Source organism: Scyliorhinus torazame, chromosome 6 (genome assembly GCF_047496885.1).
Source record: "Scyliorhinus torazame isolate Kashiwa2021f chromosome 6, sScyTor2.1, whole genome shotgun sequence".
Taxonomy (NCBI): Eukaryota; Metazoa; Chordata; class Chondrichthyes; order Carcharhiniformes; family Scyliorhinidae; genus Scyliorhinus; species Scyliorhinus torazame.
The window spans coordinates 143,019,866-143,038,913 of NC_092712.1; the positions used below are offsets into that span (position 1 = coordinate 143,019,866).

The window sequence follows — 19,048 nt, forward strand, 5'->3', positions numbered from 1 at the left end:
CACCGCCTGGGGGGGACACAGCTGCGTAGGAACCGGGTGAGGAGCTGGAAAAAGGGGATGGCTAATCGACAAGGGGGGGGGTTAAAAGCCCCACAACCCGGCTGATCACGTGGAACGTGAGAGGGCTGAACGGGCCGATAAAGAGGGCACGGGTACTCGCACACCTTAAGAAACTTAAGGCAGACGTGGTTATGTTACAGGAAACGCATTTGAAACTGATAGACCAGGTGAGACGACGCATATGTTGGGTGGGGCAGGTGTTCCATTCGGGGATAGATGCGAAAAACAGGGGGGTGGCTATATTAGTGGGGAAGCGGGTAATGTTTGAGGCAAAGACTATAGTGGCGGATAGCGGGGGCAGATACGTGATGGTGAGTGGCAAACTACAGGGGGAGATGGTGGTTTTGGTAAACGTATATGCCCCGAACTGGGATGATGCCAATTTTATGAGGCGTATGCTAGGACACATCCCGGACCTAGAGGTGGGAAAGTTGGTAATGGGGGGAGATTTCAATACGATGTTGGAACCAGGGCTGGACAGGTCGAGGTCCAGGACTGGAAGGAGGCCGGCAGCAGCCAAGGTGCTTAAAGATTTTATGGAGCAGATGGGAGGAGTAGACCCGTGGAGATTTAGCAGACCTAGGAGTAAGGAGTTTTCGTTTTTCTCCTATGTCCACAAAGTCTATTCGCGAACAGACTTTTTTGTTTTGGGAAGGGCGTTGATCACGAAGGTGAGGGGAATGGAGTATACGGCTATAGCCATTTCGGATCACGCTCCACATTGGGTGGACTTAGAGATAGGGGAGGAAACACAAGGGCGCCCACCCTGGAGAATGGACATGGGACTAATGGCAGATGAGGGTGTGTGTCTAAGGGTGAGAGGGTGCATTGAAAAGTACTTGGAACTCAATGACAATGGGGAGATCCAGGTGGGAGTGGTCTGGGAGGCGCTGAAGGCAGTGGTTAGAGGGGAGCTGATATCAATAAGGGCACATAAAGGAAAGCAGGAGAGTAGGGAACGGGAGCGGTTGCTGCAAGAACTTCTGAGGGTGGACAGGCAATATGCGGAGGCAGTGGAGGAGGGACTGTACAGGGAAAGGCAAAGGCTACACGTAGAATTTGACTTGCTGACAACGGGTACTGCAGAGGCACAGTGGAGGAAGGCACAGGGTGTACAGTACGAATATGGGGAGAAGGCGAGCAGGTTGCTGGCCCACCAATTGAGGAAAAGGGGAGCAGCGAGGGAAATAGGGGGAGTGAGGGATGAGGAAGGAGAGATGGAGCGGGGAGCGGAGAGAGTGAATGGAGTGTTCAAGGCATTTTATAAAAAATTATACGAAGCTCAACCCCCGGATGGGAGGGAGAGAATGATGGGCTTTCTGGACCGGCTGGAATTTCCTAAGGTGGAGGAGCAGGAAAGGGTGGGACTGGGAGCACAGATTGAAATAGAGGAAGTAGTGAAAGGAATTCGGAGCATGCAGGCGGGGAAGGCTCCGGAACCGGATGGATTCCCAGTTGAATTTTACAGGAAATATGTGGACTTGCTCGCCCCGCTACTGATGAGGACCTTTAATGAGGCAAAGGAAAGGGGACAGCTGCCCCCGACTATGTCTGAGGCAACGATATCGCTTCTCCTAAAGAAGGAAAAGGACCCGCTGCAATGCGGGTCCTATAGACCTATTTCCCTCCTAAATGTAGACGCTAAGATTCTGGCCAAGGTAATGGCAATGAGGATAGAGGATTGTGTCCCGAGGGTGGTCCATGAGGACCAAACTGGGTTTGTGAAGGGGAGACAGCTGAATACGAATATACGGAGGCTGCTAGGGGTAATGATGATGCCCCCACCAGAGGGGGAAGCGGAGATAGTGGTGGCGATGGATGCCGAGAAAGCATTTGATAGAGTGGAGTGGGATTATTTGTGGGAGGTGCTGAGGAGATTTGGTTTTGGAGATGAGTGTGGTGTTGGGTGTTCTGACACACAGATGAGCCAACACGGTTGCATATGGTACAACGCTACTTTATTTAAACTTACTATTTACAGTTTGGTCTTTGCACTCTGCACGTGGGGGGTTCCCTGCTTGTGATGTTTGAACAGCTCTTTCTTGTTCCCTTCTCCCCAGACCTACTGACCACCAGGTGTCGTGCTCGTGCTTTTTATGTGGTTGGTGTTCTTGTCTGTGATTGGTTGTGGTGTTGTGTACTCTGATTTGCCTGTTAGTGTGTCCATCATGATGTGTGTGTTTGAATATCATGACATCCCCCCTTTTTACAAAGATATGTGCCTACGTGGTAATAAATATGATCGTGTCGTGAGTGCATCTAAGAGTGTGTGTGTGTCGTGTGCAGCATGTGCATATGACGGAACTATGTACATGGGGCGATGTCGGGTGCGTCACATGAACCAAGTTGTACCATAACATAACATAAATGCGAACGAGAGAAGAAGAAAAAAAAACTTGAACAGTTGTCCAGTCAGACGACATCTGGAACGATAAACAACAACAGGTTATCATGTAAAATTGTGCAACTTGTTAAACATATGAACGGTATTATAAGTCCAGTCTAATGGGCTTGCGACGAGTTCGGGTTGACCGCCTCAAGGGTGGATCAAGAACCACCGGCTGCTGTGCAGGCATGGCCATGGGTGGCGATGGAAAGGGCGTGATGTGCGGCAGCTCCACAAAGTCATCCTCGGAAGCCTGTTGAGGATCTGGCGTGTGCGTACTGTGTGGCTGTGAGCGTGGAAGTCGGCGAAGGGCGCGCCGATTGCGGCGACGCACGGAACCATCCGGCATGCGAACCAGGAACGAGCGGGGAGCCACTTGTCGGAGGACTTCGGCCGGTGCTGACCAGCCACCATACGGTTGATGGACGCGTACTTTGTCTCCGGAGGACAGGGGGGGCAGGTCCGTCGCTCGTGTGTCGTACCGACTTTTCTGGCGATGACGCTGCAGTTGCATGTTCCGAAGAACCGCCTCATGGTCTGTTGTTGGTGCCAGGATGGAAGGTACCGTCGTCCTGAGGGAGCGACCCATTAGTAGCTGCGCTGGCGAGAGACCCGTGGATAGCGGGGCCGATCGATAGGCCAGCAAGGCAAGGTTAAAGTCCGATCCGGCAGCAGCCGCCTTGCACAGGAGCCGCTTGGCGATGTGGACACCCTTTTCAGCCTTCCCGTTCGATTGTGGATGCAGAGGGCTGGATGTCACATGAGTGAAACCATATGCTGCGGCAAAGGACGACCATTCACGGCTGGCAAAACAAGGTCCATTGTCTGACATGACAGTCCTTGGAATGCCATAGCGAGCAAATGTTTCCTTGCAGGCCCCAATGACTGCGGACGACGTCAGATCATGGAGAGGCATGACTTCCGGGTAGTTTGAGAAGTAGTCTATAATAACAATGTAATCTCTGCCGAGCGCGTGAAATAGGTCAACACCCACCTTCGCCCAGGGGGACGTCACCATCTCGTGTGGTAGAAGTGTTTCCGGAGGTTGCGCCGGCTGAAACCTCTGACAGGTTGTGCAGTTGAGCACCATGTTGGCTATGTCTTCATTAATACCCGGCCAATATACCGCCTCCCGGGCCCTTCGTCTGCATTTTTCGACGCCCAAGTGGCCTTCGTGTAGTTGATGAAGAATCATCTGGCGCACGCTGTGCGGAATAACGATCCTGTGTGATTTCATAAGGACCCCGTCTATGTTGGTGAGATCATCTCGCACATTATAAAACTGGGGGCACTGCCCTTTTAGCCACCCTTCCGTCATGTGGCGCATCACTCGCTGCAGAAGGGGGTCAGTCGCCGTCTCTGCGCGTATGTGGGCCAGACTAGGATCATCAGCTGGCAGATTTGCTGCTGTCAGAGTTACGTGTGCCTCAATTTGACGCACGAACCCCTCCGCATCTGGTGGTGTGCTCACTGCTCGGGAAAGAGTGTCCGCCACGATGAGTTCCTTCCCCGGAGTGTAGATCAGTTCAAAATCGTACCTCCTGAGTTTGAGTAAGATGCGCTGGAGGCGAGGAGTCATGTCGTTCAGATCTTTGTTAATGATGTTGACCAGGGGGCGGTGGTCAGTTTCGACCGTAAATCGTGGCAGGCCATACACATAGTCATGGAACTTGTCCAGTCCAGTTAACAAGCCCAGGCATTCTTTTTCGATTTGCGCGTAGCGCTGTTCGGTAGGGGTCATGGCTCGTGAGGCATATGCAACCGGGGCCCATGACGACGTGCTGTCTTTTTGCAGGAGTACCGCTCCAATACCAGATTGGCTGGCGTCTGTTGAGATCTTTGTAGGGCGAGTCGTGTCAAAGAAGGCCAGCACTGGTGCCGTGACTAGTTTGTGCTTGAGCTCCTCCCATTCCCGCTGATGCGATTGGTGCCAGTTGAATTCTGTCGATTTTTTTACGAGATGGCGCATATTTGTTGTATGAGAAGCCAGGTTGGGAATGAACTTCCCAAGGAAGTTGACCATGCCCAGGAATCTTAAGACAGCCTTCTTGTCAGCCGGTCGTGGCATGGCTGTGATGGCGCTAACCTTGTCTGCATCGGGACGGACCCCTGACCTTGAGATGTGGTCCCCGAGGAATTTCAGCTCCGTCTGGCCGAAGGCACACTTCGCACGGTTGAGACGCAGGCCATTTTGTCGTATGCGGGTAAAGACACGTCGTAGACGATGCATGTGTTCCTGCGGAGTGGTGGACCAAATGATGATATCGTCCACATATACACGTACCCCTTCGATGCCTTCCATCATCTGCTCCATAATGCGGTGGAAAACTTCAGATGCCGAAATGATGCCGAATGGCATCCGGTTGTAGCAGAATCTGCCAAAAGGGGTGTTGAATGTGCATAGTCTTCGGCTGGCCGGGTCCAGTTGGATCTGCCAGAATCCTTTGGACGCATCCAATTTAGTGAATATTTTGGCTCGCGCCATCTCGCTGGTGAGGTCTTCTCGTTTCGGGATGGGATAGTGTTCCCGCATGATGTTGTTATTCAGATCTTTTGGATCTATACATATACGGAGCTCGCCAGAGGGCTTCTTTACACAGACCATGGAGCTGACCCATGGCGTGGGCTCCGTGACCCTGGATAGGACCCCTTGGTCCTGAAGAATCTGCAGTTGTGCCTTGAGGCGGTCTTTGAGTGGCGCAGGAACCCTGCGAGGTGCGTGAACGACAGGGATGGCGTCCGGTCTGAGTCGAATCTTGTACGTGTATGGCAATGTCCCCATGCCTTCAAAAACCTCCTGGTTGTGAGCAAGGAGGGAATGGAGACTTGCGTGGAACTCAGCATCCGGGAAGTCGGATATCTCATCTGGAGAGAGAGACATAATGCGCTGTACCAGGTGAAGGACCTTACACGCCTGTGCGCCCAGTAACGAGTCCTTTGATGAGCCGACAACTTCGAAGGGGAGTGTGGCCGTGTACCTCTTGTGAGTCACCTGTAGCTGGCAAGATCCTATGGACGGGATGACGTTCCCGTTATAGTCAACCATCTTGAGCCGGGATGGCGTGATGGGTGGTTTGACCTTCATGGCCTGGACTGCAGAGTAAGCAATCAGGTTGGCGGATGCGCCGGTGTCCAGACGGAAGGCGACGCGCGATCGGTTGACCGTCAGGGTGGCACACCACTCATCGGCTGGATTGATGGCATTGACCTTGTTGACATCAATGACGGAAACTCGGAAGGCATCCTGGTCATCTGCATCACTTAACTGGAAGTCTTGATGCGTGGGCTGGACGGTCCTGACTCGTCTGCGAGGTTGTCGAGGATGCGCCGGATCCATGGGTTGAGCCGAACGACAGTGGGCTGCGTAGTGGCCCATCGTGCCACATCTGTGGCACTGTCGGTTTTTTGCAGGACATTGCCCTTTTAAATGTAGAGCTCCACAATTGCCGCACGTCATGACGTCACGGCGTTCGTTGCGCCACTGCGCATGCGCAGTGCGATCTTGCGGTGGGCGCGTCTGCGCAGTGCGTCCCTCGTTGTGGCCGTTATTTTTGGCGCGCACCTGCGCGGGAGACCGCGAAAAGCGCGGGAAGCGGCCGCTGTCGTCCGGGCCGTGGGTCGGGAAGTAATCGACGGCCTGGATGCGTTCGACGTCGTGGGCGGCCTGGCTTGCCGATTCGACGGCTGGGGACCCCCTCCGTGCCAACTCGGACGCCTGAAATCGGGCAAAACGGCAGGTAGCATTTTCGTGGAGGACACAGGCTTCCACAGCAGACGCTAAGGTGAGGCTTTTCATTTTAAGAAGCTGCTGGCGTAGGCCACTAGAGGCAACGCCAAAAACAATCTGGTCCCTGATCATGGACTCTGTGGTGGTGCCGTAACCGCAGGACTGCGCTAGAATCCGGAGGTGCGTCAAAAAGGGTTGAAAAAGCTACTCCTTACCTTGCAGGCGTTGCTGAAAGAGGTATCTTTCAAAACTTTCATTTATTTCAACTTGAAAGTGCTGGTCCAGTTTGAGGATGACCGTGTCATATTTGGCTTGGTTTTCGCCTTCTTCGAACACCAGTGAGTTGAAGACGTCGGTGGCGTGCGGACCTGCGTAGAAGAGGAGCATTGCAATCTTCGTGTCATCCGAGACATTCTGTTTTTCGGTGGCACGGATGTACAGGTCAAATCGCTGCCTGTAGAGCTTCCAGTTGGTACCTAGGTTCCCCGCGACTTGCATCGGCTGCGGTTTGCCGGTGTGGTCCATGTCCAGAATGGCAGGTTGGTAGGCAGGTATCGATCCACTCCTGTACCATGTGGTGTTGGGTGTTCTGACACACAGATGAGCCAACACGGTTGCATATGGTACAACGCTACTTTATTTAAACTTACTATTTACAGTTTGGTCTTTGCACTCTGCACGTGGGGGGTTCCCTGCTTGTGATGTTTTAACAGCTCTTTCTTGTTCCCTTCTCCCCAGACCTACTGACCACCAGGTGTCGTGCTCGTGCTTTTTATGTGGTTGGTGTTCTTGTCTGTGATTGGTTGTGGTGTTGTGTACTCTGATTTGCCTGTTAGTGTGTCCATCATGATGTGTGTGTTTGAATATCATGACAATGAGTATGTTGGATGGGTGCAGCTGTTGTATAGGGCCCCAGTGGCGAGTGTGGTCACGAATGGACGGGGATCTGCATACTTTCGGCTCCATAGAGGGACAAGGCAGGGATGCCCTCTGTCCCCATTACTGTTTGCACTGGCGATTGAGCCCCTGGCAATAGCATTGAGGGGTGCCAAGAAGTGGAGGGGAGTACTTAGAGGAGGAGAAGAACACCGGGTATCTCTGTATGCGGATGACTTGTTGTTATATGTAGCGGACCCGGCAGAGGGGATGCCAGAGATAATGCGGACACTTCGGGAGTTTGGAGAATTCTCAGGATATAAACTGAACATGGGGAAAAGTGAGTTGTTTGTGGTGCATCCAGGGGAGCAGAGCAGAGAAATAGAGGACTTTCCGCTGAGGAAGGTAACGAGGGACTTTCGTTACTTGGGGATCCAGATAGCCAAGAATTGGGGTACGTTGCATAGGTTAAATTTAATGCGATTGGTGGAACAAATGGAGGAGGACTTCAAGAGATGGGACATGGTATCCCTGTCACTGGCAGGGAGGGTGCAGGCAGTTAAAATGGTAGTCCTCCCGAGATTCCTCTTTGTGTTTCAGTGCCTCCCGGTGGTGATCACGAAGGCTTTTTTCAAAAGGATCGAAAAGAGTATCATGAGTTTTGTGTGGGCCGGGAAGACCCCGAGAGTGAGGAAGGGATTCTTACAGCGTAGTAGGGATAGGGGGGGGCTGGCACTACCGAGCCTAAGTGAGTACTACTGGGCCGCCAATATCTCAATGGTGAGTAAGTGGATGGGGGAAGAGGAGGGAGCGGCATGGAAGAGATTGGAGAGGGCGTCCTGTAGGGGGACTAGCCTACAAGCTATGGTGACGGCCCCATTGCCGTTCTCACTGAAGAAATACACCACAAGCCGGGTGGTGGTGGCGACTTTGAAAATTTGGGGACAGTGGAGACGGCATAGGGGAAAGACGGGAGCCTTGGTGGGGTCCCCGATAAGAAACAACCATAGGTTTGCCCCGGGGAGAATGGATGGGGGATTTGGAATATGGCAAAGAGCAGGAGTAACGCAACTGAAAGATCTGTTTGTGGATGGGAAGTTCGCAAGTCTGGGAGCGCTGACCGAGAAATATGGGTTGCCCCAAGGGAATGCATTCCGGTATATGCAACCGAGGGCTTTTGCGAGGCAGCAGGTGAGGGAATTCCCGCAGCTCCCGACGCATGTGGTGCAGGACAGAGTAATCTCAAAGACATGGGTGGGCGACGGTAAGATGTCAGATATATATCGGGAAATGAGGGACGAGGGGGAGATTATGGTAGATGAGCTGAAAGGGAAATGGGAAGAGGAGCTGGGGGAGGAGATTGAGGAGGGGCTGTGGGCGAATGCCCTAAGTAGGGTAAACTCATCGTCCTCGTGTGCCAGGCTAAGCCTGATTCAATTTAAGGTGTTACACAGGGCGCATATGACTGGAGCACGGCTCAGTAAATTTTTTGGGGTAGAGGATAGGTGTGCGAGATGCTCGAGAAGCCCAGCGAATCACACCCACATGTTCTGGTCATGTCCGGCACTACAGGGGTTCTGGGTGGGGGTGACAAAGGTGCTTTCGAAAGTAGTGGGGGTCCAGGTCGAACCAAGCTGGGGGTTGGCTATATTTGGGGTTGCCCAAGAGCCGGGAGTGCAGGAGGCGAGAGAGGCCGATGTTTTGGCCTTTGCGTCCCTAGTAGCCCGGCGCAGGATACTGTTGATGTGGAAGGAAGCCAAGCCCCCGGGGGTGGAGACCTGGATAAATGACATGGCAGGGTTTATAAAGCTGGAACGGATTAAGTTCGTCCTAAGGGGATCGGCTCAAGGGTTCACCAGGCGGTGGCAACCGTTCGTCGAATACCTCACAGAAAGATAGAGGGAATGGAAAAGAAGAAGGCAGCAGCAGCAGCCCAGGGGGGAGGGAGGGGGGGGGGGGGGGAGGAACCAGAAGGAGTCTCAGGGTTATTAATATATATGTATAATATGTATAGGTCGTTGCTATAAATAATTGTATGTTGGATTGTTAAACCATATTTTTGGAGAGTGTTTATCTGAGACAAGGCAGTTGCCATTTAGTTTTAGTTTTCGTTTTTGTTATATATTATTTCTTCTTTGTTTATAAAACAGGTCATTGTTATTTATACTGTTATATTATTGTGTAAAGGATACACAATGTACTGTGATGGTTGACCAAAAATTTTCAATCAAATATTCTTTAAAAAAAAAGAGTAAAGTACATATTCGTTCAGGGGATGTGGGTTGATGTGTTGGGTATGCCGGGTCTGCGGGGACTGCGTTTACTGCAGCAGTGAGAGAGACAGGCTTCCAACACTTGAAGAAATGCAACTCAATTTTATTGAACTATTTACTATCATACATACTTTAACTGTGGGTTGACACTATGCTGACTTGACTGGAGACCTGAGGCTCACCTGACCAGACTATCTTACTACCACATGGCGTAGTTGTTGTTCACGGGCTCTGACTGTCTCAGAGGCTAGATCCCAAGCGAGCAGGAAAACTAGTGCCCTCTGGCTTTATAGTGGTCGTGTCCTGTCTGGTGATTGGCTGCTGTGTTCTGTGTGTTCACTGGTCATCCTGTGTGTCAATCACTGCCTGTCTGTGCACCATCATATACCTGTGTGTATATTATGACATCTCCCCTCTTTTTCTTTTTACTTATTAAAAAATGTGTGTAGGTCAATAAATAGTGAGTGTGTGTGTACTGGAGCCTGACTATATACAAAGTATGTTAATGTATTCACATGGGAAGGTGTCTAGTGCAGATAGAGGGCAGATAACAAATTAGTAAGGTACAATATGTACAGATGTGTAAACGGATCACAAGGTAATACAACATTCAGTCTATAAATTCAGTCTCTGTGGCGGGCAACGAGTTCTGGTTGACCACCTCAAGGGTGGGTCAGGGGCCGCCTGCACTTGAACGGGCGGAACTGCCTCCAATGTAGAGGTCGGTAAAAGAAGTGGCAGATCGGTGGCCTCGTGGAAGGGCGCGTCCTGAGCAACCAGCATGCGAGGCGGGACATCACGTTCAGGTGGCGGACGTGGAAGTAGCCGCAGTGCCCGCCTATTACACCGAAGAAAGGAGCCATCATGCATGCGAACGAGGAACGATCTCGGGGCCACTTGCTTAACCAGCACAGCCGTGGCAGACCGGCCACCGTCAGGTAGCTGAACACAAACTCGGTCAGCAGGAGCCAGAGCAGCGAGATCTGTGGCATGGGCATCGTACGCCGACTTGCATTGATCCCAAGACTGTTGCATCCTCTGCAGGACCGGAAGATTGTCAAGGTCCGGGAGGTGGATAGCCGGCACCGTCGTCCGTAGTGTGCGGTTCATTAGCAGCTGTGCTGGGGACAGGCCAGCGGACAGAGGAGTCGCCCGGTAGGCTAACAGCGCCAGGTTAAAATCCGAACCCGAGTCAGCAGCTTTGCACAACAGTCTTTTAACAATATTGAACACCTTTTCAGCCTTCCCATTCGACTGGGGGTAGTGGGTGCTTGAAGTGACGTGTGTAAAATTGTACCGCCGGGCAAAATCCGTCCACTCCTGGCTGAAGAAACAGGGGCCATTATCAGTCATAACTGTAAGTGGAATGCCATGACGGGCAAAAGTCTCTTTGCATGACTTGACGACCATTGCTGATGTGAGGTCAGTCAGTTTTACCACCTCGGGGTAGTTGGAAAAGTAGTCCACGAGGAAGACATAGTCTCGGCCCTTTGCATGAAAGAGGTCAATACCAACTTTGGACCATGGTGAGGACACCAGTTCATGCGGCTGTAGAGTCTCTATGGGCTGAGCCGGCTGGAAAGTTTGACATGTTGGGCAATTGAGGACCATGTTGGCGATATCCTGACTGATGCCTGGCCAATATACTGCCTCTCGGGCTCAACGGCGACACTTTTTGACCCCCAGGTGACCCTCGTGGATTTGGCCGAGGACCAGCTCTCGCATGCTCTGTGGGATTACTATCCTGTCCAGCTTCATTAATATGCCGTCCACCACCGCTAGATCGTCCTTTATATTATAAAACTGGGGGCACTGCCCCTTTTGCCAACCATCCGTGAGATGTTGCATCACCCGCTGGAGTAAAGGATCCCTGGCCGTATCCTGACGAATTTGCACGACCCTTTCATCAGTGGCCGGAATGTTCGATGCACAAAACCTCACCTGAGCGTCTATCTGACAGACGAAGTTCGACTGCTCACACGGCGTGGTGATGGATCTAGAGAGTGCGTCGGCCACAATGAGCTCTTTGCCCGGGGTGTAGACCAGGTCGAAATCGTAGCGGCGGAGTTTGAGGAGGATACGTTGTAGCCATGGTGTCATATCATTGAGGTCTTTTTGGATGATGTGAACCAGTGGCCTGTGGTCTGTCTCGACGTGATTTTGGGGAGACCATACACTTAATCATGTAATTTGTCAATCCCTGTGAGGAGGCCGAGGCATTCTTTTTCAATCTGAGCGTATTGTTGCTCAGTAGGTGTCATGGCTCTAGAGGCATATGTGACTGGGGCCCAGGAGGAGGATTCGTCCCGCTGGAGGAATACTGCCCCAATGCCAGCCTGGCTCGCGTCGGTGGAGATCTTCGTCTCCTTGGCAGAGTTGAAAAATGCCAGTACCGGGGCCTTGGTGAGTTTCGCTCTGAGCTCACGCCACTCTTGCTCATGAGCGGGGAGCCACTGGAAGTCCGTAGTTTTTTTGACAAGATTGCAGAGAGCTGTGGTGTGTGATACAAGGTTGGGGATAAACTTCCCAAGGAAATTGACCATCCCTAGGAAGCGGAGCACCGCCTTCTTGTCCTCCAGGGTCTTCATGGCGTTGATCGCCGCCACCTTGTCTGCATCTGGCCGCACACCGAACTGCGAAATATGGTCGCCAAGGAACTTTATTTCTGCTTGACCGAACAAGCATTTGGCTCTATTGAGTCGGAGGCCATGCTCGTGGATCCTGTCGACCACTCGCTTGAGGAGTTGTGGACCAGATAATAATATCATCGACGTATACTCGCACCCCCTCGATGCCCTCCAACATTTGCTCCATTATGCGGTGGAACACCTCCGAGGCGGAGATGATGCCAAAGGGCATCCGGTTGTAACAGTAGCGACCGAACGGGGTGTTAAATGTACACAACTTTCGACTGGACACATCCAGCTGTATTTGCCAAAACCCCTTGGGGGCATTCAGCTTTGTGAAAAGCTTGGCGTGAGCCATTTCGCTGGTGGGCTCTTCTCGTTTAGGTATAGGGTAGTGTTCCCTCCTGATGTTACCGTTCAAATCTTTTGGGTCGATGCAAATGCGAAGTTCCCCTGACGGTTTTTTGACACAGACCATGGAACTAACCCAGTCCGTGGGTTCAGTGACCTTAGAAATGACACCCTGGTCCTGGAGGTCTTGCAGCTGCTGCTTGAGGCGGTCCTTGAGGGGTGACGGCACCCGTCACGGTGCATGAACCACAGGTGTGGCATTCGGCTTCAACAGTATCTTGTATCGGTAAGGTAGTGTACCCATACCTTCGAAGACGCTGTGGTATTGTGCTATGATGTCATCTAATTGTGCTTGGCAGTTGACATCTGGCGAGGCCGTTGCCTCTGCGGACGACATGGTGTGAACCCGCTGCACAAGATTCAGGACCGAGCAGAGAAGCTCTATTGGTTCCTACAATTTCAAAACGCAGGGTTGCTTCTGAAGAACAATGGGATACCGCAGGCCGGCATGAGCCACTGGCAGCAATGGCATTGCCATTGTAGTCAAGGAGTGGCAAGCCGGTGGAAGAATGCTTGGCTTGACGCGGATGGTGTCAAGGTCAGACTTTGAAATGAGGTTCGCTGAAGCGCCGGTGTCCAGCCTGAAGCGTATGCGAGCCTTGTTGACCGTGAGGGTGGCACACCACTCATCGTCCGGATCAATGCTCATCACTGGGAGGATGCAGGTTTCGATGGTGATATTAAGGGTGAGCTGCTTAAACTTTAAGGAGCTGCTGGCGAAGGGGATCGGCGTGGACCCCAAAAACGATCTGGTCGCGGATCATGGAGTCGGAAGTGGAGCCGTAGTTGCAGGACTGCACGAGGATACGGAGATGGGTTAAGAAGGACTGAAAAGGTTCATCCTTACCCTGAAGCCTCTGCTGGAACACATAGCATTCAAAGCTCTTGTGGACTTCGATGTCACAGTGGCTGTCGAACTTCAGCAGGACTGTTTTAAACTTTGTCTTGTCCTCGCCTTCAGCAAAGGTGAGGGAGTTGAAGATGTGGATAGCGTGGTCCCCGGCTGTAGAGAGGAAGAGAGCGATCTTCCTGGCATCCGATGCGGTTTCGAGGTCGGTGGCGTCAAGATACAGCTGGAACTTCCAGTTAGCACCGAGGTTGCCGGCGATGCGGAGCTGCGGGGGAGTGCGGACGCTGTCCATGTTACCGGATGGCTGATCGCTGGTCAATGGCAGACTATCTCAAGGTAGGTCCGTCAAACTCGAGGATAACTCACTGGTACAATGATGTGTAGGGTATGCCGGATGTGCGAGGACTGCGTTTGCTGCAGCAATAAGAGAGACAGGCTTTCAACACTTGAAGAAATGCAACTCGATTTTAATGAACTCTTAAACTATCATACATACTTTAACTGTGGGTTGACACTATGCTGACTTGACTGGAGACCTGAGGCTAACCTGACCAGACTATCTGACTGCCACATGGTGTATGTTTTAGTTGCTGCTCACGGGCTCTGACTGTCTCAGAGGCTGGATCCCAAGAGAACGGGAAAACTGTGTCCTCTGGCTTTATAGTGGTCGTGTCCTGTCTGGTGATTGGCTGCTGTGTTCTGTGTGTTCACTGGTCAATGTCAATCACTGCCTGTCTGTGCACCATCATATACCTGTGTGTATATTATGACATGAGTGTCATTGGCAAGGCCAGACTTTGTTGTCCATCCCTAATTGTCCTTGAGAAGGTGATGATGAGTTAAAATGGGATCACACTGAAAAATATCTTGCCAAGCACTGCCTTGCGTTGTTTCCCATGTGCATAATCTAGCAAGGCCATGATTTGTTGTTGGTGTGGACTTCAGCCTGCATCATGTGCACTAACTGCTTTAAATGATGAAATGCTGAGGTCACTTTGCAGATTTGATGTAAATGCATTGGCCCACAGACTTGATAGTGATAGAAGATAAACAAAGGGAAAACTAATATTGCTACCCACTTAAAGTTTAATAATTCCACACATTTGAAGTGGCCTGGAACCATTTGCATTTCACTGCAAATCATAAACATACTTGAATTGAATATTACCTTATCACAAAACAATTTCAGACATTCTTGGCTTTGGCTACTAATTTTCAGACCTTTTTATCTTTGGCCACTCTTACCCTGGAAATTGCTCTCTGAATGCTCCAACTGGACATGGCCTCCTGTTGAGAGACCTCTGTTCCATCCTCCTCCCCACTATTCCAGCAGCTCTGCCTTCCTCCTCACGTACCCATGGGTGCAACTGGTTTGTGCAGTTGCTTGAAGTCAGGAAAAAGATCCTCAGCAGCTGCCACATTAGCTGCTGTAGACTTATGCAACTTGAAACAACTATATCAAGCACCAAACATTTGTAGAATTGTTCTAAAAGCTAGAAAAGATCAACCAGTAACTAATCTGCAAGTAATTGATGATCCTTTAAATAGAACTGGTGGAGGGGCCTTCCTACTGCTGCATCACTGTTCAGCTGTGCGAGTTTAAGTGAGAGCGTTAGCTGGAGCATTGAACTCCAAAATGACAGTGCTGGTGTCAAATCAGCACCGCACAGACGAACAAAATCACCAAAAAGGTGCCTGGCATGATTTGGCCCACGAGTGTACGGGCACATCATTTAGAGCACTCTGTCACTCCTGGTGCCCAACAAAAAGTGCCAGTAATCAGAATTTCTCATTCATGGTTCTTAATTTTATTTATGGATGAAAAATTCCAAGATGACAGGTCATTTTAAAAAAAAATGTTTTTTACGGAAACATTATTCACAGTGACGCAGTTGTCAATACATCATTGAGGTAAATGATGCAACTCCAACTCTCTTAACAACCTTGATCCAACTCGAGGACAAGAAAACCGTAGTGAGGCTTCTAATAAAAAATACGCTCCAAGTTGGAAACTGGAACTGTATTGTGGATGGATATTATCCAAGGATAAGAGCGGCCAAAGACATTTAATGGATATTATGTTATTTGCTTAAAGTTTCACTGCGTTCTGTCCAGTTTTTTTGTAGGATTATGTTGTGAAATTTGAACGATGATTATTTGAATCAGATTTCATTGTGGTATTAAAATAGAAGAAAATCATTCCGACCCCTTACAGAGACATAGCTTGTACAGCATCCGCTTCCCCTCCCACAAATATTTTAAGTTTATTGACAACTCAAGAATGCAAAAGAATCAGCAATATGCTAAAAAGTCATGGAAATCACTGATATACTAAAAGCATTTACAAGACATCAAGAAAACCCCAGACCACCAGCTTCCAAGCCAGCACACACCCACCAGCCCACACCCACATCCCCCTGCCCCATCGGTGGATAGGTGCCCAAAAAAGCAGCACAGACCACCGTAAAAGGACACACCGATACCGTGCCGTGACAGCAGCCTCAAATCGTTGGAAAGGCATCCAAATGAGCAGCACAGACCACTAGAAAAGGACACACTGATACAGGGCATGGCGGAAGAGAGAGTGAACTCCCTTTTCAAAACAAAAGACAAAATACAGAGCAACCACAAGAAACCCAACAAACAACCGAGTATAAGACAAAGCCGCCAGCACTCAGTCCACCATATGCCCCCACCCTTCCCGGCTCCAGCAGCAGCCCCACCAGGAAAGGCCAGGCAGCGCACGATTGAGGAGTGATAGAGAGATAGAAAACACCCCTCCCCCTCACTAGCACCAGGAGGGACCCCTCAACCTCCAATGCACAGAAGCAGGAGGGCCGCAATTGGCGAGCACCAAACCGCTCGGCACAAATGAAACACACAACAAAAATACAATAATTACCATACAATTTCCCAACAATAAAACAAAATCATCATCAGTACAAGCAGTACATATAGTCAATTGGGCCACTGTCCTGCTGCTCTCACAGTTCCGGCATCTGGTCTTCGGACACCATCTGTAAAGTGAATCAGTTTTCCTCCACTTTCAGCCTGGCAGCGGGCCAACCAAAACCCGACCAGTGCTCTACTCTCAACCGATCAGCACGAAGGCAGCCAGTAACAAGTATGAGTCCCAGACATGGCAATTGCAAGCTCTCCTCACCCTCTCCCTTGCAAGCAACTGGCAGTAGCAACAGGTTTCCCTTGCCCTCCATCCAACAGGTCGTGTCACTGTTCTCTCTTGCTGTAGTCCAGGTTTCAAAGTCTGAAAAAGGCAGCCAGCATACTGTATAATACACCAGGTCTGAAAGCAGGGTTACAGCCAGAAGCAGCAGGAGCGCAGAGAAAGATTCCCCTCCTGTAGCACAAAGTATGATTCCTGCTGATTGGCAGAGCTACCCACAGATATATACCCCGACCTGGAAGCAGTTCGGGGAAGCAGACCCTGCGGGGAGTGGAGAGAAGTGATTATTATGACTAGTTTGGAATAAAGTGGGTTGTACCCTGTCAGCCTGGCCTCTCGTAGAGTTTTTGCCTCCATCTACAACAAAAATTGAAAGTTTTACAATGTTAATTGGCTTATCAAGGTTCGCTAAATATTTGTGTGTGCTTGTTTAATTATATTTTCTTAATTTGTTGTTCTATGCTTCATATGTGCTAAATTAATATAATTTCACAATGAATGAGCACTTGAAATACGTTTCTAAATTTTGTGACTTTTTCATGGAAAGGATCAAATTGAGCCTCATCTTAAAAAGTGCTTTTATGTTAAAGTTTGTTATAAAGGGGTTAAACTCAGAGAAAAAGTGTTCTGAGGTGTATATACTATTCCCCCCCCCCCCTCCTGGTTAGGATGTCGAAACTGGCAGACTACCAACAATGAAATATGATTTGACATTTCAGCAACTGCTCACACGCGATGCTGTGACAACCTTATTCATCTGAACTCCAAAGGGGTCATTGCCAAGGTTGGTTGCTGAAGTGCATGCTGGGCAGAGGTTATGGATTGTCAGGTTTGACTTAAAGCTGAATCTGCAGTGAGGATTAAGAGACAAGGCCTTGCTTTTGGAAATAAATGAGTCTGCAAAGGCAGTCAGACAGCAAAAACTTACAACAGACAGGAAACCATAGAAAGAAGAGGCACTATAAAACAGAATTCAGGAGCATTGTTTTGATTCACTACTTTAATGTTGTTGCATGAAACAAATTGAACCAATTGAGCTGAACAACTCTGATCATACATGCTCTTTTGCATGTTTCATTTCACTGTGGAATAAGACCGTGTACAATTGAAACTTAAGCTCCAACCCACATTTGAAGAGATTAACAAGAACACATTGAAGGTCCAATTATCCATTTCTGGTCGCAAGATGGTATTATTGTCCCACCCTCCCCCTCCCAGATGTTTTCATCCTGCAAGTAAACATAGAGCAAGATGAGTCAGTTCTCTTAAAAGTAATATGGGCAAAATGCTTACAGGGGTGACTGATACTACTAAATGGGAGAAGCAATCTATGGAAACTAAGTTAGAAATGTTACTCAATTAAAAATTAAACTTTTAATGACCAGTAACAAACTCACCCAGGAGGGTGAATTTATTAATGAAATGTTCCTGTAACCATTTAGTTTTCCTTTAACAATCTTGGCTTTGCTCTGGAGACATGCATGTTTGAAGTGACACATATGTAATATTTAATTTTAATGGGATTTTATTTTCCATTACAGTAAAGCAGTGATGGATCTACTGATTGATTTGTGCAGCCAATATCATTTAAATCCAACTCATCATACTCTTGAACTGCAATCCAAAGAGACACACAAACCATTAGGCTTCAAGCCAAACACCGCAGTTGGAGTTTTGGAGATAGACAAAGTGTTCATAAAGCAGAAAGTTATTGAGGAGAAGCCAAGAAGACCCCCACCTGTAGTGCCTGAAGTAGGTAACAAATCATAAGCATTGTTGTACTTAATTTTAAAAAAGCATTTAATGTTAATTGTGGCTTGTCATTAGCAGCATGATTCTATGCACCCAAAATGCGATGCTCATTGAATTTACTGTGCTAACTGTATGTAATTCTTATTTAAATGTTTATCCCTATTTATCAACATTTTCACAATAATGCACAGCATTGTGGTGAAGAAGGTATGAAAAGTTAGCAAACAATCTGCTGGATTCTTCGTTTCTGAGACTAAGTGTTGAAGCCGGGGCAGGATTGGTAAACTTCCACAACAGTAAAACTGGCACCGCACCTGGACCGATTCAGCGACTGTTAAGAGGCAAGCACCAGCTCCACGTGGTGCACAGTCGATTCCAATGAGAGATGGTGCCGGGTTCGCGATTAACACTCGGGAGGCTGACAGGCTGCAGCCGCATATACACACTTCATTCCCCACATGCACATGGCTCACCGACGCCAAGCTCGATACCCTCCTGGACCCGCGCGGTGGAGGAGAGGCATGACATCCAGTGTCCCGGCCCGGGAAGAAGACTGCCAGCCGCTGCAGTTCGCTGTGCCTGGGCGCAGGTGGGAGAGGCGGTCAGCGCCACGAGCACCACCGTCCGGACCAACCTGTAGTGCCGTAAAAATCTGCATGGCCTCCTCAGGGCGGCCAGAGTGAGTAGATAGCACTGTGCCCCTGGCACCAACCCCCCCACCCCCCCAACATGAGTGGCCGAACTTCCACCCTGCACCATATGCCGGCACCCATACCATCCACCATGGGCGGGTGCACTGGCCACTGAGGCCACCAGCTCCCAACACCTGGGCTGCATACGTTGGACTGTCTAACACTGTCGTTTTCCGTCCCTCTCCCCAGGAGAAGGCCACCCATAACCAC

At 49.9% G+C, this 19,048-nt stretch overlaps 1 protein-coding gene across 2 annotated transcripts in view; it reads left to right on the forward strand.

Annotated features, from left to right (window-relative positions):
• cobl (cordon-bleu WH2 repeat protein) overlaps nt 1-19,048 on the forward strand; it is a 685,350-nt gene that overhangs the window by 304,025 nt on the left and 362,277 nt on the right. For both annotated transcript variants that reach the window (XM_072508841.1, XM_072508842.1), the window contains exon 4: nt 17,936-18,146. In XM_072508841.1, coding sequence (XP_072364942.1) covers nt 17,936-18,146 — 211 coding nt within the window. The remainder of the gene's footprint in view (nt 1-17,935; nt 18,147-19,048) is intronic.